The sequence below is a fragment of the Dysidea avara genome, chromosome 6 (assembly GCF_963678975.1).
Source record: "Dysidea avara chromosome 6, odDysAvar1.4, whole genome shotgun sequence".
Taxonomy (NCBI): Eukaryota; Metazoa; Porifera; class Demospongiae; order Dictyoceratida; family Dysideidae; genus Dysidea; species Dysidea avara.
In genome coordinates, this window is record NC_089277.1 from 10,586,007 (window position 1) to 10,612,715 (window position 26,709).

The 26,709-nt window shown below is 37.3% G+C and overlaps 1 protein-coding gene across 2 annotated transcripts; it reads right to left on the minus strand.

Annotated features, from left to right (window-relative positions):
* On the minus strand, positions 1–26,705 carry LOC136258910 (uncharacterized). 2 transcript variants are annotated; one of them, XM_066052286.1, is made up of 14 exons: positions 26,532–26,692; positions 26,081–26,215; positions 25,888–26,033; positions 23,681–23,783; positions 23,165–23,293; positions 20,202–22,518; positions 19,492–19,595; positions 17,682–17,789; positions 16,377–16,490; positions 15,659–15,876; positions 12,236–12,345; positions 11,960–12,116; positions 11,239–11,375; positions 10,188–11,155 (listed from the first exon to the last, which is right to left on the minus strand). In XM_066052286.1, the coding sequence occupies exons 2-14, from the start codon at positions 26,202–26,204 to the stop codon at positions 10,309–10,311; spliced, it is 4,614 nt and encodes a 1,537-aa protein (XP_065908358.1). In that variant the 5' UTR covers positions 26,205–26,215; positions 26,532–26,692; the 3' UTR covers positions 10,188–10,308. The 2 variants fall into 2 exon arrangements, with proteins under 2 accessions (XP_065908359.1, XP_065908358.1); XM_066052287.1 differs by lacking the exons at positions 10,188–11,155; positions 11,239–11,375; positions 11,960–12,116; positions 12,236–12,345 and adding exons at positions 1–148; positions 750–906; positions 1,028–1,137 and having other exon boundaries at positions 26,532–26,705.
* Between the last annotated feature and the right edge of the window lie 4 nt (positions 26,706–26,709).

The window sequence follows — 26,709 nt, forward strand, 5'->3', positions numbered from 1 at the left end:
ACAACACTTACATTTCATTGGGACAATCATGAGGCTGATCCAGTCTACTGCCAAGCATCACATGAGCCAGGACATTTCGATTGGTTACATCAGAATATGGAAATTCTGCCAAAGTGACTATCTCCCACAGTGTGATTCCAAATGACCACTACACCAGGAGAGTCATGCAGTAAACTACAAATCACTGCTGCACTTGATTATAATATAATACTGTATACACAGAAATTTTTACAGTATGTAACTTTCATACATTTTGCAGTCAACACAGTAACCATGAAAATAAAATCCATGAAAGTTTCATAGTGTGTATGTAACATGTGCATAGATAATGAATTCTCGACAATGATCAGCAGTTTCACCTGCTGCTTTCATGGCTTGCTACCATTCCTATAAGGATACGCAGAATGCTGCAATGCATGCCATGTTTACATGCATTTAGCATAAACCCTGACAACATAAATTCTCTTAGATTGTCAAGCTTGATATATTCAACACATTTCTTTTTTTTTTGCCACTTGAGATTTCCTTCAACTCAGTCTCTGATAACACAATAAATAGTTGACTATGACATGCTGCTTGGAAAAGTACTTGCTTTAAGATCTGTGAAGAATTAAATCCTTTTTTGGCATGGAACAGTGAAATGAATTAGTATACAGCCAAGAAAATTTCATACTGCAAAAATTTCCATGCGTACGGTATATAAGAAAGTGTAACAAGATACACCATTGTAAGCACATACATACACTCACCACATTACTGGGCAGGGTACACAGTCCTCCCTGTAGTGTCTCAAGAGCAGACCACCTTACAGGTCTCTGTGCTCCATACACAACATGATAACACTCTGGATAGAAGTCACTCATCAGGGCACCATCACCCAGTCTGAGTGTGAAGCCAGAATCAAGTCTGAAGGGAGAATACACAACTGGATTATGACAATTACAGCTACAGTAGTATGTGTGCTATAGTTTCACTAACACTCTCTGTACACCATGTATCCAATAGACATAAATACACAATCACATACTGGCAGGTTCTTAGCTGCAGGTCAGGATGAACAATGTTGAAACATTCAAGATGTGTCATTGCCTCTGACAGTTGTACACAGAAGTCCATTAGCATTTTAGGTGTTAACGGCTGCAATAAGAAACAATTCACAATTGACACAATTTGTATGGAAATAATACAAAAAAAAACAAAAAAAAAACAGAAGGGAACAAAATCTTGACAAATTTATTGTTGGCAAATACTTGTTGTGCATCGTATATAAACCTTTTTTGAGAGACTGTTCAAATTATGTGTATGCGATTAATTCTTACTTTTATCATAAATAAAAATGTCAAATTTCAACACAATAGTCATACATACAAGTGTGTGTGTGTACGATTCTTACCTTTATCATTAAATTTCAACAGAGAAAAGAGTCCAATTAATAATTTGTTAATAGTATGGTAGTCATTGTCTGTATAATGTATAAATTACTGTCAAGTTGTAAACTAAAGGATAGTACAAACTTATAATGCTCTGTGTAGCACTAAGTGTGAGACCAAGGATTAATAGTGCATTAGTGGTGAGACAAGACAGTTTATTCATGCTGTAAGTCATTATTATGGCTTCAGCATCAAATGTTTAGTTTGATTCGAACATGGTGATGTAGTCACGTCTAGAAAGTTTGGCAAACATACTGACTAGAAACTGTGATCTCGCATAACCATCACGCTGCCTTTGGTCAGCTTTCAAAAAGACATTTTCAATACTACCTTTAATGCTTCCAATAAGGTACTAAAAAATGAGTGACCGCATTCTGAAAGGAGTAATGCTGACTGACACTACAAGATTGTTTGTCACAGCTACTGCACATTGATTTAGCCCAACACATTCCATTTGAGGAGGTACAATGCATGCAACAAGCAGCTCTTTACTTTTGTCAATCAACTACTCTGTATCGCATGTGCTAGGAGATACTCTACACACCAGATGATCGGTGACTGTATGGTTACCCACTATGGGTAGTGGCCAGTGTCAGCCAGACATGTACTATTGGATCACTTGTAACAACAGTGAAATGTTCTAGTGTTTACATTTTGAGAAAGCTCAAGTAGATTCACAGTCAACAATTCAACATGCACGACTGGCCATTATCGCCGTATTCTATGGAGCAGGTTATAATTATATCAAATGTTTGTGCTAATACTAATGAATCTTATTACATTATAAAGAATTTATTCCAAAGGAAAGATGTTAAAGAATGTGAAGTGTCAAACAGTTTTCATTTGTCTATCACAAAATTTCTTATAGTGTGCCTTCATCATTTTTGGACTACCATTCACACAGTACTAACCAATTTGTGAAGGGAAGCTTGAACTTATAAAAATGGCCATTTTTTTGCATTTAAATCATAGCTATTCAAATGAGGTCAGTCAGCTGAAAATAACCTATGGTTGAGTTTTGCTAAGAGGAAATTCATGTGGAAGAAAAAACATTCCAGATTTTCTGTAAGTTTTCTTGCTAGGATAATAATTATTATTATAATAATGAGTATGTTTATTGGATAATAATTATGCAGGTCATTATGTGGATTCACTTCAAGTCACAAATTTTAATCTTCCATTTTATGGGGTATATACATACGTAGCTTTCTATTAGCTTGAAACTAGTCTAGCACAGCAAGACTTCTTGGCACCAGCAGAGACCTTGACTTGTCACTGTGACTCTGCCAGACTAGAACAATTTAACGAACACACATACATATATAACTGTACTGTTTAGCTAACATTACTAACAACAGGCTAATTTTGAATACACAAGCTCAACCACTTAGTCACGTGCAAACAAAGTAGCTGTGGGTAGCCCTCCACACTGCAAAAGATTACTTGAGTGATTTGCCAAATTTCTCCCTATACCTCCATGCAGTACTCATTATTTGTTTGCACAGATTATATTAGAATAAAATATTATTTGAGCTTCAAGTAGCCAAAAAAGTGCCAGCCTGTTGTCTGTGGTATGATTTAATCACCTCCTTCTGTTATTTTAATCTGCTTCAAGTTTCACTGTTTCATGTTCAACACCTTTCAATTCACCAGACCATCAATGTGATGTCTAGTGTAGTGTTTTGTGAATAGAAATTTAATGGCAATCCTAACAAATCACCACATGTACATACACATGTGCATGCATATGTAATTTGAAGCACACGTCCTGGTTTAGTAAATGTGTCATGTCTACTATCCTTTTGTTTATGAATTGACAGTAATCAATACACTATACACTGTTGAGTTATTTAGTACTATAAGGGTTTATTGCCTTGGCAACACAGTATGTATATTTATATGTAAGCATCATAGCTACTTTGTACTGAAGTGTACAGATATGATAAGGATCTAATACTCATTCATACTGAAGCAGCAAATTAGAGATACACTGTAGTATTCCAAAAGTATACTTGCCCTAAGTGCAGGACCTTATCGCTCTATACCTACACTAGTCTAGTTAGCGATAATGGTAGGTATCTGATGGTTTTTCAAAAATGGGGTCTCTATCATGCAAGCTATGGAGACCAATAACTGTATATATATCTATATATATATCTCCTAAAAATTGCATACAAAACACTTTGAATTATGAGTGATGTCAAAAGTATTTACACTGTGAGTGAATAAAGGGCTCTTCTTACTTGTTCTGCAAACAACAAAGCAGTCAAAATAAAGTCCTAAGCCTCTCAAATGCTATAACTTTACATGCACTCTCCAGTATAGTGGACACAATTAGTTTTCATCTTGACAATCATATGCATAGCACTTGTGCACTATTTATTGCAGCCACCATTAAACTTCCATTACATTGATAAACTGGTTAATTTAAAGGTGTTGAACATGAAACAATGAAACTTGAAGCAGATTAATTAAAATAACAAAAGGAGGAAGTGACTAAATCATATCATAGTCAATTTGGAGTTTTTATGGCTGGATGCATGACATAAAGATTGAAACAAAACTTGATTACTGTATGTTACTATGCAGTGGCGGATTTAGGGGGTTTCAAGGTTTCCATGGAAACCCCCTTTGAAAAATGATTGCATACCAGTTAAATGTTTTAATTATTACAGCGTGCGCCTCGATCGAGATACTCTAATAGAGCAATCACAGTAGCTATTAAAGCAGTGTGTAGCAAGTTATTTTATGTACTATCAATAGGCTGTGACCTTTTTTTTTTTTTTTTTTTGGTCTCAGCTTATCAAACCAGACAATGTAGTGCAAACTTTTGCGTATCTCATGTCAGTGTATATCTCCACCTTCTAAACTGGAAACCCCCTTTATAAATTCCTAGATCCGCCACTACTATGGATACTTGTCTGAACTGTGACAATGAATTGAAAAGGGACACATTACAGGAAAAGTTGTACCAAAAAGATTCAGAATCAGGAGTAAAAGTTTGCAATTGTTAACTGTAAACAAATGCAATTAACTGGAAGAATATTCAGCGCAAGCTACCATACTACAGAGCTATCATGCAGTGAGTGTGTTTAGTTTATAAAAAGTCAAATGACCTCTTTTTAGTTTGGTATCAGAACTATCTCCCTTTATAGATGCTAGGAAGGTGTGTAAGCTGCTAATCTCAGGATAAGGGTAGATCACAATTAGTGCCTTGTGGTCATCAGAGTTCAGACCCAATACAAGTAGCAGGTTAGCATGGTGTATTGATTACAGCAATGTTGTATTGCCTAAGAACTCTGATACTTCCTCACATCTTCCAAATGCTTTTGTGCCTACAAACATACACAATCACTTGTAAAGTGTGTGTGCGTGTGCGTGTGCGTGTGCGTGTGTGTGTGTGTGTGTGTGTGTGTGTGTGTGTGTGTGTGTGTGTGTGTGTGTGTGTGTGTGTGTGTGTGTGTGTGTGCATGCTACATGTATGTATGTGTGTGTGTGTGTGTGTGTGTGCGCGTGCTACATGTATGTGTGTGTGTGTGTGTGTGTGTGTGTGTGTGTGTGTGTGTGTGTGTGTGTGTGTGTGTGTGTGTGTGCGTGCTACATGTATGTATGTGTGTGCATATGCATGCATGCTCATAGCTGTGCATTGTGGTGCAACTCACTTAATCAAATCCAGTGATCATTTTGATCAGCATCAACCTGTGGACTGGAGTGGAGTACTTGTTCTATTATCACTCTCCTTGTGAAATGTACAACTACTTTAATGTAAATAATTTTGTTCAAGAGCTTTTATTATAAAGATCCCAACTATTAATAATTACTTTATAGATTTTTAATAATAATTGCTCTCATTCCTAAGCTACGTAATTACATATTATTTTTGGGGCTACAGCTTACCAGATCATGCCTAGTGTATAGGTGATGATTAGCATATAATGATAGTTGTGTCAGCTGGACATTGAATCATTTGTAATAGCAGTGAAATGTTTCATAGTAGTGAAATGTTTTATAGTGCACTTTCAGAGCTCTTATATGTACAGCTGGCCATGGGCAATGGTTACAGTGTATGTGTTCTATGGAGCATGCTGATGCAGGTTATAAATTTCCTGCACTGATACTAATAAATCATAAAGAAATGTGAAGTGTCAAACATATTTCTGACATGTTTCATCACCAGAGTGATGTCTATTGTAGTGAAATGTTTTTGTTAATGGAAGTTTTATTGCAGCTACGTAGCTCTAACAAATAATACTACCAGTATACGTAATACACAGTGCATACTACCTATATCTTGTTCCATAAGAATATCCAATATATAATACAGTATAATAAAGTGTATGTATAGATAATTTTTTTAACATGCACATATTTGAGACTGAGAGTCTTTGAGTCAGACTCACAGAGTGTTGAGTCTTCTGACTGCAATGTTGCAATCAAGCTGGACAAAATTGTGGCCAAAAGTTTAGGTGAATGTAACTTTGAGCTACAGTATATCACTCTACTGGGGAACTGACATTAGCTGTTGGTCTATGCCATAATATAAGAAGTTGTTGTAGGTACAATATTTATATGAGGGGTTGGAGACAATGGAGTTGGAGGTAGTAACTCCTCAGGTGAGTGAATTGCTGAATCTGTATTGGTGGGGATAGCCATTGGGGACATGACGTTGCAGTGTCTCAACAATACTACTAGCACTTATGCCAGTTTGGATGCATGAGGTCTCTGTAATACTGACAGCAACAGCATGTGATGCACTCATCTGTACAGTGAAGAGATGTGACATGTTCTGGTCATTGTAATGGAATGATTGTGGAGGAGACCGTGAGTGTTGTCTCCACTGCCGTTGTTTGATGAAGAATGCTGAGTCAGAGGTAGGTATTCCAATATCATCATCACTGCTATACAGTCTTGCTAAGTTCTTTAGTTGGTTGATAATATCAGCAAATATCAGTTTGTGCCAGTCTGTTTTGTTTCAACAGTTGCTCCCAAATTGTGGTAAACAGCACTCTAATAGAACAGTCAACAAAACAAAGAGAAACACAACACAGTAGCCACATGCAACACTTACATTTCATTGGGACAATCATGAGGCTGATCCAGTCTACTGTTAAGCATCACATGAGCTATAGAACATTCTGTTTGGCTACATCAGAATATGAAAGTGACAATTTCCCACAGGTGATTAGGTGATTCCAAATGACTACTAAATGGGTAAAGCTAATCACAGCACACATGCAGTAAAATGCAATCCCTTGCTACACTGTATTCTTAAGATGGACATTGTGGAAAGTGTACCAAGGCCCCACCATTGTAAATGTATGCATACATAATACACTTACATACCACATTATTGGCAGAGTACACAGTCCTCCCTGTAGTGTCTCAAGAGTAGCAGATACCTAGTGATACTTTAATTATGGTATCATAATATTAGGTACCAGCCTATTATGCTTTTAAGTTTGCCTATTATGCTATGCTGCAGTGCTAAATTATTTTGCCTATTATGCTCATAATTAGGCCAATGAAACTTGATTACCAGTTTCTCGCTCAGATTTTTGAAAATTTGATGCGGGCGGGCGGTTATTATTCATTATTCATTATTTTTCCAAAAGCACAACACACATCCAAACATGAAGATTCCTGCCAAAAAACAGTGAGATCTACACTGATTACTCTTGCATTACATAGTTAAGGTACGTTACTAATCTATAACAAGTGATTTGTCCATTAGAGTATAGCTGATTGCTCTATTAGAGTAAAAGTGACCGTTCTATTAGAGTATTTCGATCTGAAATACCAATAATGAAATTCTATGCGGGTGTATCAAAAGCATGCGGGCGATGACGAGAAACTGCTAATCAAGTTTCATTGGCCTTATGCTCAAAATTTTTGCCACAGTTCCCATGTTTTGTTACTTTCTAATGGATAATGATAAATTTTTGCTTATGAACAACTGGTTAAACGTAAAAGTACTCGTTGTACATTAAGAATTTGGCTGCATTCTAAACTATAATAACAGTCATGTTATGCACCTATCAATGTATTGCCCCACCACTCCCCCCCTCGGGCGTAAGTGGGGCTTTACAGGGGGAATTGACACGAAACTGCTGCGCCACTATGGGGCATTTGACGATCGTTCAGTAAGTGCCCAAATATTTTTTGTTTTAACTTCCTTCGCTATGTCAAATCCCGAGTAAATCCCGCATTGCAACTGGACCAACGGTGGGGATTTGACATGATAGGTTTGCCCTACTATGGGGCATTTGACATTCGGCTGTGTCAAATCCCCACTATAGCCCCATATATTCCCGAGGAGGGGTAGTGGGGCAATACATTGATAGGTGCATTAAATAACTGCTTAATGCCATATCAGTGACACAGACTGTTCTATTATTGTAAGTCAACCTTTTTCTATGGCATACATTTTTGCATACAATATGACAATTATTCTGCCTATTATGCTAGCATTATGCTTGATGCTTTCAGGCACCTATTATGCTCAAAATTATGCCAGCATAATAGGCTGGTGCTTACATAATATGCAGTTATATAATTAGCAAGCTAAAGGTGACCACCTTACAGGTCTCTGTGCTCCATGCACAACACAGTAGAAATCACTTATCAGGGCACCATCACCCAGTCTGAGTGTAAAATTAGCATCAAGTTTGTTTGAGGGGAGAACACTCAACTGGATTATAACAGTTGCGGCTAGTATATATGTTATAGTTTAGCTGAATACACACATTGTACATCATGTATCCAATAGACATGAATACAGTTTTGAGTCACATATACTGGCAGCTGCATGTTCAAGTCAGGATGAACAATGTGAAATATGTTCAACTACCTCTAACAGTTGCACACAGAACTGACAGAAGTACTAGTCCACCAACAGTTCAGCTGTTCAGGTGTTAACAATGAGCTGATATGTACAACATAAATTTTTAGACTAAATTTGCATGCCTGTAGTTATATTGTGCGCTACAATTATCATACACGCAGTGTCTAATTTTGACATTGCAATAGTCAAATTAACAATTTGTTAACAGTATGGTAGCCATTGTCAGTGTATAATGTATATAGATTACTGTCAAGTTGTAAACAGAAGGATAACAACGATGTGTATCCCTGCCTATGTGTGAGACATGACAGTTTATATATACATGCAACAAAACTCCAGCATCAACAAAATAATATATCAGTAAAGCTTGACTTACAGCATTTGGATAATAGTGCTCAATCTTTGGCACAGTGGTTACGTACTAAACAGTTGAAGAAAGTGTGTGTGCAGTTTTGCTCTAATGATTCAAATTTATCCTAAACAATACTTACTGACTGACTGACTACCCTCAGACAAGCATAACTGAATAGTAAATGCCACAAGCTCAGATATTTGGCCTGACATAAATTTGCTATAGAAGATAGTTATTTTTACAATACATGCTTATACCAATTTCTGTTGATTTACAGGTAACTTGTCAATGGCTTTACGTATTTTGAGAAATTTCAAAGTCAGTGAATTTATTGTAGGCACTCTTTAGGGCTGTGTAACAGACAGAGCATATAGCTACATAGCTGAAAACTTAACAAAATGGCTACGTACGTCTCTACAATTTAACACATTTTTGCCATAAAATTATGATGCAGCCTAATACTTTAGTTATGTATATGTTGTGAGATTGAAGTAGGGATTTCCTATACATGTGGCTGCAGGTGTAGCTATATAGTTGTTCGAATGTTCGTTTTATTTCAGTGACCCCTACTTGATTTTAAAATTGCTAACTTTTCACTTGTTTATATATATAAGTGGTAATTTGCAAGTCAGAAAGTGATCCACATACATTATGTTCCGGCACTTTTATACTATCATTATTACTCTTGTTGTTAAGTTAACATAATTATTATAATGTTGAGGATATGGTTTAGCAGATCATGCATTCTGATATAGAGGCCATTGTCAGCTAGGCATCTACTAATAAAATACTTAAGGTTGAACAACTGTTCTATATTTCTTTGGGAAATGTTAAAGTCAGACAAGTATCCATAGCAACATACAGTAACCAATCTTTGTCATACATCCAGCCATAAAAACTCCAAATTGTCTGTGATATGATTTAGTCACCTCCTCCTTTTGTTATTTTAATTAATCTGCTTCAAGTTTCATTGTTTCATGTTCAACACCTTAAAGTAACCATTTCATCAATGTAATGGAAGCTAAATGATGGCTCTAATAAAATAGTGCGCACGTACGCATGCTATGCATGTGATTATCAAGATGAAAACTGATTGTGTCCACTATACTGGAGAGTGCATGTAAAGTTTTAACATTTGAGAGGCCTAGGACTTTATTTTTGACTACTTTGTTGTTTGCAGAACAAGTAAAAAGAGTCTGTTGGTTGTGGCCACAAGTTATAGCTGAAAATAATTTTGAAGTAGTTATTATCATGACAGCTGGTTAACAATAGTTAGGAAGCAGATTGGTAATAATGTTTGTTCCATTACATGTTCTTCATGATGGCAAGTTTGCAAACTGTTTTAGGACCACAGTATGCAATCAGTCATTTTGTCACCCTAAAGATATTATGTTTGATTACAATAGCAACATAGACATTTTTACTGATTTACTTTCGTCATAAGACAGGAGACATTCGGCAATAAATCTACATAATATGACTCCCAGTCTCATCTCAAGCATTTTATGTGGTTCTGAAATGCTGCCATTACATCATTTGCTTGCAATAAGCAAATTAACAAACATTCTTGTATAAAAATAGTTCTTTAAAAACTCACATATACAGTTGTACAGAAAATATAATGCATCGTTAAAAACACAATATACATACACACATATATACAACAATGTATACAAAATATATTATTATTGATTTGAAGAGTGGTTCATCTGTTCATCAAAAGATGCCATCAATTCACTTAACATGTCACTTTCAATCACAGGTACTGGATTACTTGTCTTTCTTGACAATTGTTCATCTCCGTGTCTCTGTTCAGCAATAGCAGCATGAGCTGGTCTCTTATCAGGAGAGTCTCCCTTGTGTCTCAACAGGTGCTGTCTACTGCTCTCTGACATGTCAGTTGAAAATTGTGAAGACGAATACTGTGAGTCTGATGACATTGAGAATCTGCAGTCTGGGGTGCTTTCCCGTGATCCATCAGCTTTCAACAAAAACCTATTAACTGGTTCATTTCTTAATGGTACTCTACTGGGGATCATTGGCTGCTGGTCTAAACCGTAAGAAGCTGTTGCAGGTACAATATTTATATGTGGGGTTGGGGACAGTGGAGTTGGGGGTAGTGACTCCTCAGGTGAGTGAATTGATGAATCTGTTTCGGTGGGGATGGCCATTGGGGACATGACATTGCGGTGTCTATTGTCATCAATAGTACTAGCACTTATGCCAGTTTGGGTGAGGTCTTCTGTAGAGCCTAGGGCACTGAATGTAATACTGACAGCATCTGATGCACTCATCTGTGCAGTGAGGAGATGTGACATGTTCTGGTCATTGTAATGGAATGATTGTGGAGGAGACTGCGTATCTTGTCTCCACTGACGTTGTTTGATGAAGAATGCTGAGTCAGAGGTAGGTATTCCAATATCATCATCACTGCTATACAGTCTTGCTAAATTCCTTAACTGGTTGGTGATGTCAGCAAATATTGGTCTTTGTCTTGGACTGGTGTTCCAACAGTTACACATTAACTCATACCTGTAAATTGTGGTACAACACTCTAATAGAACAGTCAACACAACAAGGAGAAACACAACACAGTAGCCACACACAACACTTACATTTCATTGGGACAATCATGAGGCTGATCCAGTCTACTGCCAAGCATCACATGAGCCAGGACATTTCGATTGGTTACATCAGAATATGGAAATTCTGCCAAAGTGACTATCTCCCACAGTGTGATTCCAAATGACCACTACACCGGGAGAGTCATGCAGTAAACTACAAATCACTGCTGCACTTGATTATAATATAATACTGTATACACAGAAATTTTTACAGTATGTAACTTTCATACATTTTGCAGTCAACACAGTAACCATGAAAATAAAATCCATGAAAGTTTCATGGTGTGTATGTAACATGTGCATAGATAATGAATTCTCGACAATGATCAGCAGTTTCACCTGCTGCTTTCATGGCTTGCTACCATTCCCATAAGGATATGCAGAATGCTGCAATGCATGCCATGTTTACATGCATTTAGCATAAACCCTGACAACATTTTAATTCTCTTTGATTATCAAGCTTGATATATTCAACACATTTCTTTTTTTTAGCACTTGAGATTGCCTTTCAACTCAGTCTCTGATAACACAATAAATAGTTGACTATGACATGCTGCTTGGAAAAGTACTTGCTTTAAGATCTGTGAAGAATTAAATCCTTTTTTGGCATGGAACAGTGAAATTAATTAGTATACTGCGAAAATTTCCATGTGTACGGTATATAAGAAAGTGCAACAAGAGTACACCATTTTAAGCACATACATACACTCACCACATTACTGGGCAGGGTACACAGTCCTCCCTGTAGTGTCTCGAGAGCAGACCACCTTACAGGTCTCTGTGCTCCATACACAACATGATAACACTCTGGATAGAAGTCACTCATCAGGGCACCATCACCCAGTCTGAGTGTGAAGCCAGAATCAAGTCTGAAGGGAGAATACACAACTGGATTATGACGATTACAGCTACAGTAGTATGTGTGCTATAGTTTCACTAATACTCTGTACACCATGTATCCAATAGACATAAATACACAATCACATACTGGCAGGTTCTTAGCTGCAGGTCAGGATGAACAATGTTGAAACATTCAAGATGTGTCATTGCCTCTGACAGTTGTACACAGAAGTCCATTAGCATTTTAGGTGTTAATGGCTGCAATAAGAAACAATTCACAATTGACACAATTTGTATGGCAATAATACAAAAAACAGAGGAGGAATTAGTGTTGGCAAATACTTGTTGTGCATCGTATATAAACCTTTTTTGAGAGACTGTTCAAATTACGTGTATGAGATTAATTCTTACTTTTATCATAAATAAAAATGTCAAATTTCAACACAATAGTCATACATACAAGTGTGTGTACAATTCTTAGTTTTATCATTAAATTTCAACATAGCAAAGAGTCAAATTAACAATTTGTAAACAGTATGGTAGTCATTGTCAGTGTATAATGTATAAATTACTGTCAAGTTGTAAACAAAAGGATAGTACAAACTTATAATGCCCTGTGTAGCCCTACGTGTGAGACCAAGGATTAATAGTGCATTAGTGGTGAGACGAGATTGTTTATTCATGCTGCAAGTCCTTACTATGGCTTCAGCATCAAATGTTAATTTGATTCAAACACAGTGATGTAGTCACGTCTAGAAAGTTTGGCAAACATATCAACCAGAAACTGTATAGTCTCTCATAACCATCACGCTGCTTTTGGATAGCTTCCAAAAACACATTTCAATACTACCTTTAACACTTCCAATGAGGTTCTAAAAAATGAGCGACTACATTCTGAAAGGAGTAACACTGGCTGACACTACAGGCTTGTTTGTCACAGCTACACATCGATTTAGTCCAACACATGCCATTTGAGGAGGTACAGTGCATGCAACAAGCAGCTCTGTACTCTTGTCTTTCAGCTACTTTGTATCACATGTGTTAGAGGATATTCTACACACCAGATGGCTGGTGACTGTATGGTTACTCACTATGGGTAGTGGCCAGTGTCAGCCAGACATGTACTATTGGATCACTTGTAACAACAGTGAAAATGTTCTAGTGTTTATGCTTTTGAGATAGCTCAAGTAGATTCACAGTCAACAATTCAACATGCACAGCTGGCCATTATCCATGGATCCTATAAGAGCAGGCTATCAAATGTCTGTGCCAATACTAATGAATCTTATTACATTATAAAGAATTTTATTCTAAGGGAAAAATGATAGAGAATGTGAAGTGTCAGACACTTTTCAGTATTGTGTCTATAACACAATTTTTAACAGTGTGGTTTCATCATTTTCAGACTACCATTCACACTGTACTACAGGACTAACTAATTGCCATCTATATGAAGCAAAGCTGGAGCAGTAAAGCTTTTAAGAATTTAGCAAATGACTAATTTTTTACATTTAAATTATAGTTATCCAAATGAGGTCAGTCAGCCGTGAAGAATCTATGGTTGAGTTTTGCTAAGAAGAAAGTCATGTAGAAGAAAACATTCCTGATTTTCTGTTAGTTTTTCTTGCTAGGCTCTAATAATTATGAGTATGTTTATTGGATATTATTGCAGTTCGTGGACACCTTCTTGTGAGTTAACTTCAAGTCACAAATATTTTAAAGGGGCAGTATGCCAAGCCATACAAGTGCTGAAACCATACAAGTGCGACAAGCATGTAATAACTGGGTGATTGTGGTTTGTAAATGAACAACAATTCTCACTCCATCATGCTGCTACAATGACTTGGAATCATTTTGCTGTGAAACTACATGTCTAGACAGGTTATTTAAACCAAGTAGAAGATTGTAAACGGTGTGAATGCTCGAAGGTAATGCAATGGCACGAAGCGCTTGGAAATGTAGCCACAAGAACAGCAACGCCAGCCCATTGTAGACCGTTAAATAACTCAACAGGCTTGTTTACTACAAGTTCTTGTCAGTGCAACAATCGTGACAACATTACAAGCTTGTACTAGCTGCTAGAGTCTAGCTGAAGCGGCTGTTTGCAATCAGCATGGGGCGAGGCTTTACAGAGCAGTTCTATTCACTACCAAACAACAATGTGAACTGCAGGGGATGAACCTTTAATATGAGTAAAACAGTACAAATTTATACCATTACCATTGCTATGTTTACAATTATCCCATTAGAAGATCACTATAAGTTTGTCATTTTCTGGCGTGATGTAATAAAATGCAACAAATTATACGTCATGAACGTATTTTACGGGATGTGAAATTAGCACTTGTACGGCTTGGCGTACTGTCCTTTTAATTTTACATTATAGGGGTATATTCTATTTTGCTAGCTACGTAGCTTGAAACTAGTCTAGCGTAGCAGGACTTATTGGCACCAGCAGAGACCCTGACTTGTCACTGTGACTGTGCCAGGCTAGAAGTGACTAGCTAGAACAATTTGACCAACACACATACATAATTACTAGTGATAGCCCATTGAGGAAAGAACACGTAACTTTAAATAAACAATCACTTAGTCGAGTGCAAACACTATAGCCTCCACACTGCAGTTTCTATTTTACAAACTTGATAAACGATTTGCTTAATTTCTCCTCAGCTAAAGTATACCACTCTATGCAGTACTCATTATTCGTTTGCACATGTTATATTAAAATAAAATATCAGCTGAGCCCCAAGTAGCCCTATAAGTTCCAGCCTGTTATAATTTAGTCAGCTCCTCCTTCTGTTATTTTAATCTGCTTCAAGTTTCACTGTTTCATGTTCAACACCTTTCACGCTTTGTGAATAGAAATTTAATGGCAGCTCTAACAAAGTATATACATGTGTGCATATGTAATTTGAAGCACACGTCCTATAAGTAACTGGTTTAACAAATGTGTCATGTCTACTATCCATTTGTTTATGACTTGACAGTAATCAATACACAATACGCTGTTGAGTTATGTAGTACTATAAGAGTTTATTGCCTTGGTTACACAGTATGTACACTTATATATGCAACTTAGAATAAGTGTATCAAAGCTACTTCGTACTGAAGCATTCAGATATGACAAGGATCTAATACTTATTCATACTGAAGCACCAGACTATAAACACAGTGTAGTACCCCAAACACATATTTATTGTCCTAAGTGCAGGACCTTATCACTCTATAGCTACACTAATCTAGTTAGCAACAGTGGTAATGATCTATTGGTCATTCATAAAGTCTATATCATGCAGGCTATAGAGACAATAACTATATCTCACCAAAATTAGCCTTATTAGCATACAAAACACTTTAAATTATGAGTGATGCCACACTATGAGTGATGTCACACTGTGACTGAATAAAGGGAGAATAAATTGAAAAGGTACACATCACAGAAAAAAAATGTGTACTAAAAAGGTTCACCAAGGAAAAAAGTTCAGCTGTAAACAAATGCAATTGACTGGATGAATAATCAGCACGCACTACTGCAGTGAGTGTATTTAGTTTATAACAGACAAATTACCTCTTTTAGTTTGGCGTCAGAACCATCTCCCTTGTGAGATGTTAGGAAGGTGTGTAAGCTGCCAATCTCAGGATAAGGGTAGATCACAATTGGTGCCTTGTGGTCATCAGAGTTCAGACCCAACACAGGTAGCAGGTTAGGGTGACGTATTGATCGCAATAACGTTGCATTGCCTAAGAACTCGGATACTTCCTCACAACTTCCACATGCTTTTGTGCCTGCAAACATATATGCATATACACACACTATCACTTGCAAAGCGTGTGCGCATGTATGCATGCCTCTGTGTGTGCATGCGTGTGTGTGTGTGTGTGTGCAATGGGTACCTGGTATTAACTGGGGAAGCAAATTCCCAACTGTCCTTGTCTCGCTTAGCAGTGTTGAGGTCATTGTGGAACTTTGGGTTCCGCGACCTCTCTGTGAGACCTGGACAGTCCTCCTGTGGGTTACTAGCCCTGCCCCAGGAGGAATCAGGATTTGCCTGCACAAGGCTCAAGCACCTGAGTGGTGCACAGGCATCCCAGCGCTGGTTTGCTGGGTGGCAATAGCTGTGTTTTGTATGGCTGCCATAGGATTTGTTTGTGTGTGTGTGTGTGTGTGTGTGTGTGTGTGTGTGTGTGTGTGTGTGTGTGTGTGTGTGTGTGTGTGCATGTGTGTGTGTGTGTGCATGTGTGTGTGTGTGCATGCTTGTGTAGATGTGCATTGTGGCACAACTCACCTAGACCAAGTCCTGTGATCATTTTGATCAATACCAACCTGTGGACTGGAGTACTTGTTCTACTATCATCTGTTTCCAAGGCTGCTCTACCCTTGATCAACCACCCATACTCTCCTATAAGAAATAATCACAGTTAGTAACAACATGTGTGTATATACATAGTCTCAAACATCTCCCTATGGAAAACACTATAATAATACTTCCCATATACCAGAGTGTAGGAGATACTCTACCATTTACATAGCCCATTAGCCACCAACCAGTTATATAAACAACATCAAATAGACCAATAACAAACTAACACAAGTCATCTCCCATAACACTACATTGTTTACAACAACTAACTGAGTAGTACATGTAGTGAGGCTTGCATATAGTACAATATCAACTTGAAATGCTAGCATCAAGGTGGTATCGACTCGGAGGATTATGATAATGCCACCATAAAGCACAAATGAAACACAAAGTGGTAGGGAAGAGAGACCATGCTAGCTAGTAATAAGGACATCTTGTAACGATTATCAACGTTAACTGCCATTCACCTTAGTGTTAGACCAACCCTAACCTTCACCATCACAAACAATGCTTTCATAGTTTTGTCTGGCTTGTGTAACAAATTCAAGCTAATTTCATATGAAAATTTCCAGATTAGTGGTTATAGAAGGTCATTGTAGTAATCTTTTTTTTCCAGATGCATGGATCTTTACATAACACACACGAGCCTGACCCATGGCATAACCTAACAAACTCAAAAACATGATACAACAATAGAAATAAATCCCAAGTGTAACTCAATCCACTGACCACCTCTACTGTACATACCAAGATCGTGACTCAGTGGTTAACTCTGGGGAGGCCATTTAATACATCCTTTCGTGAGTACTGAGTTTAAACTCTTCACATATAAATTATCCAATGCACTATGTATATGTATACAAAAGATCTGATACGAGCCTAGCAGCTCTTCTGGGCTGCTCAACACAGTACAGAAATGTGCTAGCTATACTGTAAAAAAAAAACTGCATACATATGTGTAACTGTCGGTTGTGGAAAAGTACAGTAAGGTTTTTATAATCTTAGTAATGGGTCTCTGAGTAAGTACACCATATGCTATGAAATGGACAATACATCAATGAGTTATATTTGAAAGTACAACAAGCATAACATCACACAAAACACGTAGTTGAATATGAGAGGGTAACCTTGCTAGTTTGAGGCAAGCATTATGGAGTTTGAATGATATAATATATTATGAACTTAGTATGCAGTACATTCATAATAATATGTCAGCCATTGTATGTATACCTTTTCTGATGGTGTCTAATACTTCTATCGATTCTCTCTCAACTGTTAACTGTTGCACTAACTTCTGAGCTGGCCGAGATAAGTTTCTGATGCTACCCCATCTCAGACCTGTGAGGAATACAATACACCATGCAGTCATTAGACTTATTACTGTGGATATACGTATGATACACTTAACAGTAAAAATGTTTTACTACAGTATTTGTGCCACACGCGGTACAAACTTTTGAGAGGGAAAACATGGATTCGCAACATAAATAACAGATTTTAGGGAAAAACCATTTTTGTCTAAAATGCGTAAGATACAAAACTTTCCTCATAAGAGGCTCTAGTCTGTTTAGAGACCTACTTGAGGGTATCCATTGTATTTTACATACTTCAATAATGACTATATGTACTAAATCAAAAAATTTTTGTATTAAAATGTTTGCTTGCATCCTTATTTTGAATTTATCATTATGTATACCAAAATAAAATTTTACTATTTTCACACAATGAAGAGGAGGACATGGTTTTACAAGATTGTGCAATGATCCGATCCAGGTACTTATTGGGTACATCATGATCCTATACTTCCAAGAATAATAACTTACAGGGTAAAGGCACTAGTGCATGTCAACGTACAACTAAGGCATTGAGGTGTCACAATGAGGCAGCCAACCTGGCTATTCTACTGCAATAATAGTTTCAGATTTCATGAGGTACATAGAATATAGTCATACTTCTCATATTCGTAGGACATATTGACGCTTCAAATTTTATCACACTATTAAAGCAACTTCTACAAACAGCATTTTTACTATATGCCATAAGTTGGGTCCCATTCATTTCCAGCCTCTTATGGTAGCCTACCACAGCACTACATATATTTCCACACATCTTTGTTACAAGAATAAAACAATAAAAACTGGTCTTGAGCCCAATAAAAATCTCAAACAGAAACGTGCATTAGATATTGGCTTCCCCATAAATGTCTTCACAGGAGTATACTGGAATGTGTGTGGTATGGTATATCATAGTACAAGCCATTAAGAGAGAAGACATTTCACTGCAGCAAGACACACAAAATATAATAGAAGTACTTACACAGTACAACTCCTACTAACCACTGTCAACACTACTATAGCTGTATGAGGTGTTATGAATGTGTTAATTACCATAGCAACAGAGTGCTGAGTTGGTTACTGATATTCATTACAAATTACATTGTCATTATACAGTAAAAATAGAATTCCCATATAATGGCACTTCATTTCAAATGGGAGACTTTCTGGGGGTCTTTTTGTTGTATATTACAGGTTTTTTTTTGTTGTATATAAAAGAGCGTTTAGAGACACACTAGTTCTGCACAGCCTTGTTGACATTAGCTCTTATACAGATTCGATCAAGCAATGCTTTAGTTCTTAGCCATACCATGAATGTCCTTCTCAATACATGAACTATACCATTATCAAGCACACAATAGTCCTCAGCCATTTACCCTCTACACCTGTGGGTTAGTGTCTACCGCTTGTGGTGAGCAATTAATTAACATTACCTGAACCCACCAATGACGTCACATCATTTAATAATATTAGAATGTTTTATATACGGCTGAAGAAATGATGAAACTGCAAAAACTGGTCTCTTTACTTTTTAAGTAAACAATAGCTTGGTCAAAGACAACACATATGTATATATAACAGGAGCCAATGAGTGTTACAGCTTGTGTGCTACAGTGTTGGCTCTTAACACGTAATCTCTACCATCAAGGTTACCCACACACGCACGCACACACACACGCACTGGGTGGTAGTAGCAGTTAACTTACTAGTCCACACTGATGGGGGGCCGATGTACTCCTCCTCTTTCAACTTGACCTCACTGCCAGACGGTGACTTGAACTCAATATGAATGGCATTCTCCATTGTAGGCCTGTATGGATACACACATAGGCAATAGTATGAAGTCACTGCATACTATTGTAGAGGATGTAATAGTGGCTGGGTGCATACAAAGACAAACACACAATACGTAGTATGTTGTGATGGATTTTAGTACGCACATGTCCAACATACAATATTATATCACATATAAAATTGGTAATGCACTTACAGTACCAAAATTAAGGCAGGTATAGAAGGCAATGAAGGAAGGGGGGAACACACTTTTGTACTGTGTCAATGCGAACATTCCCTTTAAAAATTCTAACCATAATGAAACAAAAAACATGGTTATGTTATCTCATCAGAATTGCCTAATTTAAATTTAAAGCAGACAATCTGGGGTTATCACCAGATGGAAAAACAGTTATAGCTAAGTCAGCATACCAAACTATGTGGACACTAATAATATAACAGCTTGCAGCTGTTCATAATTGTGTTAATTGTTAAGGTGCTCCCTACCAATAGTGTACCTAAATACACAAACAATACTATGCTAAGGTAATTAATAGTACACTATTCTCAGGGGGATAACTATACACAATAGCTCCATATCTTGAGAAACATAATAGTAAAGGAACTCTTATCTAACGCATACCTTTTCTTTGGCTTCCTTCTCCGTCTACAGGCCAATGCAAATATTATACAGATCAACATGATACAGATTGTGATTAAAGCACTGGTCGTTGCTGCCACAATAATGATCAATGTCAGACTGGGCTCGTCTGTCTCGCTATCATCAGTGGACCGAACTGTAGGAGACAATGTAGTCCCTGAAGTGGTGGATGAGGAATGGGTACTGATAGATCTTAAGGTTGTTATAGATGGTATAATAATTGGAGTAGATGTCGCTGAAGAAGAAGACACTAGAACTGTCTTACTGGTAGAAACTGTACTAGAAGTTGAATAACCACTTGAAGTCACTGACAAAGTAGTAAATTCAATAGTTGAAGATACAGATGTAGTTTCACTGCTAAGAGTTTTAATTGAACTGCTAGTAACAAAGACACTTGTTATTTGGGATGCTGCACTGCTAGATAATGGTATTGAACTAACAACACTTGAAGTCTCTAATGAAGTAACAGATTTAATAGAAGATGAAACAACTTCACTGCTACTAGTAGAGGTACTGATAATGGAAACAATAGTTGACTGTGGAGCTTCACTGCTAGAAGTTGAAGAACTAGTTACTGCTGAAGTCCTCATGGAAGTATTAGGTACAGGAGTTGGAGGTAAAAGTGTAGTTTTACTACTAGAAATTTCTTCTATCAAAGTCTTTGTAGAGCTACTGGAAATAAAAGTACTTGTTGTTTGTAGAACGTCACTGCTAACAACAGTTACTGGAACAACACTAGAGGTCTCTAACGAGGGAGTAGGTGTAACAATTGAAGAGACAGGTGTAGTTTGACTGCTAAAAACTGTTGATATCTCAGAACTACTACTGGATACTGAACTATCTACTGAAACATCTACTGAAACAGTAGTGCTGGCTGCTGAGGATGTAGTCTTACTGCTAGACACTACTGCTAACGGAATTGAGCTGCTAGTGACAGATGTTATTTGCAGAACAGAAGATGAACTGTCTACGGAAGATAACATTGCAGATGAGGTAGAAGTTATTTGTCCATCATCAGAAACTACAGTGGTTGGCATGAGGTTGCTACTGCTGCTGCTACTACTACTTGTAATCATTTGACTGCTTGATAACACAACAGATGGGGTGGGTATGCTGTCAATTGAAGTACTCTCTGTTATACCAGACGCCACAGGGGTGTTGATCACTGGAACTGATACTGAGGTGCTTGTACTAGCCACGCTACTGGACATTGCTGTAGTACTGGTAGCTGACACAACCATAGCTGATGAGGATGTAGTCATTGTTAATGATGCAATAGTGGATGATGTCACTAACACAGGGGAGGCTACTGATGAAGTAGCATTAAATGTTGGAACAGCAGATGAAGTGATAGAATAACTAGATGACTCAGGTGATGGGCTAAAGCTACTGGTAGTTGATAAATGTGATGATAAAACAGGTGATGACACTGATGAAACATTTGACGGCATCATCAGGCTGGGAGAGGAAGATGGCATCAGTTTGGTAGCAGAGTAAATAACTGCAGAAGTTGATAAGGGTATAAGGCTAGTAACAGATGAAGTGTTTAATTGTGTAGTAACAACTGGAATAACACTCTGTGGTTGTAATGATGTGGCAACTGCTGCTGGTGTTGTACTGACCTCTAGTAACCTTGTTTGACCACTTTCTGGTGAGCTAGTTAAACCAGTTTCTGATGAGCTCAAAGTGACAGCTAATGAACTAGTTAAACTAATACTAGATGAAGGTATCACAGAGCTTGTCACTGCAGATGACATCACAGTTGCAACATTACTCAATTGGGAAATAGTAAAATTTGGTGAGGATGATGCGACCACACTTGAAACTACTGCCACAATAGAACTAGGGACAAGTACCACTGTTGGAACTAAAGAAGAGATTGCAACAGAACTATACCCTTCCATAACAACTGAGGAAGGAAGAGTGGTAGCAGGTACAGGGGGTTGTTGTGTGGTACTTAGAACTAGTGATGCTACACTAGAGTTTGAGGTTACTATTGATGATGACTCTGCAGTAGTTGAAGACACTGTCACTGAAGTGGTCGTGGATGATTGGTTTATACTAACTGAACTACCCATTATGGGTGATGATGTAATAGATGGATCAATAGCCTGACTTGTGGAAGAAATTTGGCGTGTTGATATAGTGATGACAGGTGACGCCGGTGGCATAACATTGACTGTATCTGCTATAGACTCCTTCCCACTTCCCTCTGCACTGTCACTAATTGTCTTAAGATTCTGTACAGTTTCAGTAGGCTGAATTATATCAGTGACCATCTTAGAGACACTATTGTCTGCTACAAAGGGAAAAATACAATAAAATTCAAACTATACGAGTAACATGATGTGCAAAGAACTAACGTGATGTGCAAAGAACATGTAACCATGGGAAGCATAGCAGAATATGTACATCTCCTTCTAAGCCGAAAGGATTTGAGCCAATATGTGGGTTGCTCTATGAACATTAATATTTATGGTGGCTGGTAAGCAAAATTAATATCAAATATCAATGACTGGTCTGGGTGTGCCCAAATTGTTTATACACAGATCAAAGTAACTCGTGGGTAAACATGTCAATACTTGGGTAAGCAAGGTAAACTAAAGGATAACATCATCATTACAGTGAAGTACACTGGCCAATATTAAACACATTAATTTACCATCAAAGACTAAACAAAACACAAGTCATATAGCATACACTGTAGTAGTAGGAAATGATTTTGGCGGGAAAGTATAACTAGTTTACTACAAGTATGGCAAAGCAAATTCCAGCAAATTTGCAAAGATTCAAAACAAAGTAATGAAATCAAGGCTGTAGATAATGGTATTAAGTAAACTGCTGTTCAATGCCAGCCACAAATACTTCAATGCAAACTTAGCAAGTTCTGGCTCTAACCACTACATTTTTACAAAACAATTACGACAAACACAAGCAGAACAAACCTATGCAATGTTTCTCCAAGAAAAACACTGTACCATTGTTGAAGCCATCCTTATAGTGAAGTGATAGATTAACATTAATTCTTGCAATCCCTGAAGCCACAAATGTGCACTGAAGACTAACATCAAATGCTGTATATAAGAAACAAACACAAGTAAACAAAGCAAGACACAAGGTGACTATGGGGCAACCCAAGAGGAACCATAAAAGTGATAATCATTCACTATGATGACAACTCCATTGTTTCTAATACACATTTGGTTCAACTAACACATTTGAGAACAGCATTTACACATTTACAAAGATGTATAACGTGGCTAGTAAATGTGGCTACCACAAGAGGTAGCTATACTAACAATGAACGACTATGAACTTGTAAATTATGAAGTGTGTATAATCTTCCATATATTACAAAAATTTCAATACACAGTTAAAACACCATAATAATATTCTATGCATTCCTTAGCTACAGATCAGAACACTGAGCTAATTGCTAGCTTGTGGAATGTATTACTTACTAGATCGATTTTCAGGCACTAGCCCAGTGTCAGTGATACTAATTGTTGGAGCCACCAATAGTCCAGACTGATTCTTCTGCTGTAATTCAATGCTATAGGTGACCTGTACATAAAAGGAAACTTTGATATCAGAAATAGATTACAATAGTCCAGCCTTCTAGACAGTAAAATTGAACTGAACGGATATATTTGAAAACAACTAGATTAGACGATAGACTTATAGCCATTGATGTTGACTGCTTCATGATGGTTTTGGTTACGTCATGTGAATTAGCGAGTGATTTGATATGTCAGTGACCAGCCAGGTTTGCTAATCACTGGCACACCCAACCATAACAGCAGCACTAACTAGTCTCCTTATGATATACGCTGCAGTGTTAGCTCTAAATATACAGTGTTTCAGTAGTTCCTAGCTGGTCTCCCTATATGATACAGTGAAACATAGTAAAACTTTCCTTAGCAAACTCTCAAAATTAAGGATGCAGCACTTCCATAACTAGGACCAGTCCCAATAGGTCTGCTTCACACAGCTTTACTTATGAAACTTAAAACGTATGAGTTCCAAAGTTTCCATTATGAAGAGGTTCCACTATAGTAGCTATAACAGGTCTCCTGAGATGGTGATAATAAATAGCAGGAGCTTATAAGCACTTATAAGCTCCTGTAAGTAGGTATGCATATCTCTTTAGGAAACAGTATAACAACAGCTGTCTCATCAGCATATATACAGTAATAATAATTGAGGTTTCCTTGATTGTAGCCTCCAGCAGACATGCTGCCTCACCATAAATTTATCTAACCTTCTCTTTGTGTGCTAACCAAAATACCACTGCACAATAATTGACAATTAATTTAGTGGTCTGTAAGTGGCAATTAGAATGAGAAAATGATCCACTTGTTCTCTCATTACAAGCCAATTAACCTCACTACCCATCATAACCACTGACTACAGCTTTGATGAAATCCTGTGGTCTTTTAACACTAGTACCCTCAAAGGGATGGACAAATCTATGTACATACATGATCAAGCACCAGAAAGGACAATGACTAATAGACATGCAAAATGACAAATGTGTTTATTGTAACAAAGGCCTATGATATCAGTACAACACATGGTTCTGTAGTTTTATGTATGTACGTGACCAGTAGCATACCTTAACATATTATGTATCTTAACTATACAAGACTCCCCATGACAAGCTAGTGATAGTTAACGTATTATAAATTATTATTATAGTGTTTTTAATTGATTCATCATCGGGTAGTTATTACAAATCAACAATATTTATGATGGTGACATAGTTCAATTGATTATTCTGAAAGTAAGTTACCATAAAAACACAACTGGACATGTTGTTTGCAACCCAATGTCATTAGGCCAATATATTTACAAACGCTGACTACTATGTATGAGGTTTAAGTTGCACAAAGTATTAGGCAAGCATGCCGCAAATTTTTGTATTACTGGATGGTACGTATAGAGTTGTTTTATGTCCAGCTAAAGTAGGCTTACAACTAAAAAGCAGTTCAAAGCATCTAAATAAAGTGCTGATCAGCATGCTTTCTTGATTTCAACTGCTCTTTACAACACACATTAGCTCATCTTAATGAAGGTATGTTACTTAAAGTTCATTGTTTATTATTGGATTAATCACCATAGTAATATGTCATAATCTTGTTACCATGTTGTTAAACACCAACAACTACACATAAACATCTGCTGGTGGCCATTAGACAGCCATACAACTGATGTGTAACATACATGTAACATTATACACAAACAAAATGTGAAAGTGATGTTGTATGTTATCATGGAAGATCATGCAGTGAAGATATTTCTCCTTACAGGGTATGGGGGGAGTGTATTACACAGGTTGAAAAATGATCAAAATATTCAGTAACTGTGTGTAATGTGTAGGCGTGGATGTACTGTGTGCAAGCATATGCTGTGTAGTGCGTATACTGTGTAGTGTGTATGTACATGCATACCCAAAATGCACACGGTTGTGTGTGTACATGGTTGTGGCCTGTGTATATGCACGTGTGGAGTTTAAAGGGCTTGGTACTTGTTCATGAACTTTATCAGACAGACAAGTACTGCATTCAGAAATATTTAATTATCTTATGAATCCAGTATTACACACATTGCAGCTAGGGCCATTAGACTGCAATGAATATAGTGCGTATAGCCTACAGAAAGTGCTTACCTCCCTTTCTTTTCCAGTTAGCCAAGTGAATGTCACAATGTTGACTGTATTAGAAAACGGCGGTAACTCAGTACCATTTTTAAACGTGAGACGACTACTTGAGTTGACATGAGCTTTTCTGTTATGCACTACTTCCACTTTAGCATCTGCAACATTATACAATCACAAACTGAAGTTACAAAAATTAACATACCTATGTTACTGTTTTGATAATATTCTGCTAAATGCTCCTTCGAGATGTAGATATTCAACGCGGTTACAGTGTACGTGAGCGAGCAGAGTAGTAACACGCTGATCGTGGCCTTGAGGTAAGCCATTGTGCCGCCAGCTAGAGTGGAGGTAGATTACACAGCGATTAACAGTTCAAGCACCCAGCTACTTGACAATTGATATCACTAATGTATGCTCAATGTAGATATCGGTTTAACACCTCTACGTGAATTACATAATGGTTATTGTAGACGTAAAAAGAACCTGAAAAATGACTCTTGCACTTTGGTACTTTAATACGAAAAAAATGTACGTAGACGAACACACTACAAACACTTCTCCACTACACTAAACAAAAGACATTAATTGACACACAAGACTAAATATGATGTGGTTATCGTTACTGATACAGTCCACCAAGGTACGACTCTTACCGATGTTCTAGCTAGACGCAGCAACGATCGCACTGTTGTACAGCTATTACAAATGACCAGCAAGCCACTGGATGTCAATTAAATATGTTCGGCTTGTAAAATGAGCTCCCCTGCAGAAATCGTGACGCTTTTGAGCTAGACAATTAGACTCCTGCACGCTTCAGTGGTCACTTCCGAT

What these genes read in the sequence shown, in the direction of transcription:
- LOC136258910 (XM_066052286.1), bottom strand. Translation starts at nt 26,204, where the DNA reads ATGGCTTACCTCAAGGCCACGATCAGCGTGTTACTACTCTGCTCGCTC. An exon ending in TAACTGGAAAAGAAAGGGAG is followed by an intron (nt 23,784 to 25,887) that starts GTAAGCACTTTC and finishes TTTTATGTACAG; the next exon opens with GTCACCTATAGCATTGAATT. An exon ending in CATGATTGTCCCAATGAAAT is followed by an intron (nt 11,156 to 11,238) that starts GTAAGTGTTGTG and finishes CACAATTTACAG; the next exon opens with GTATGAGTTAATGTGTAACT.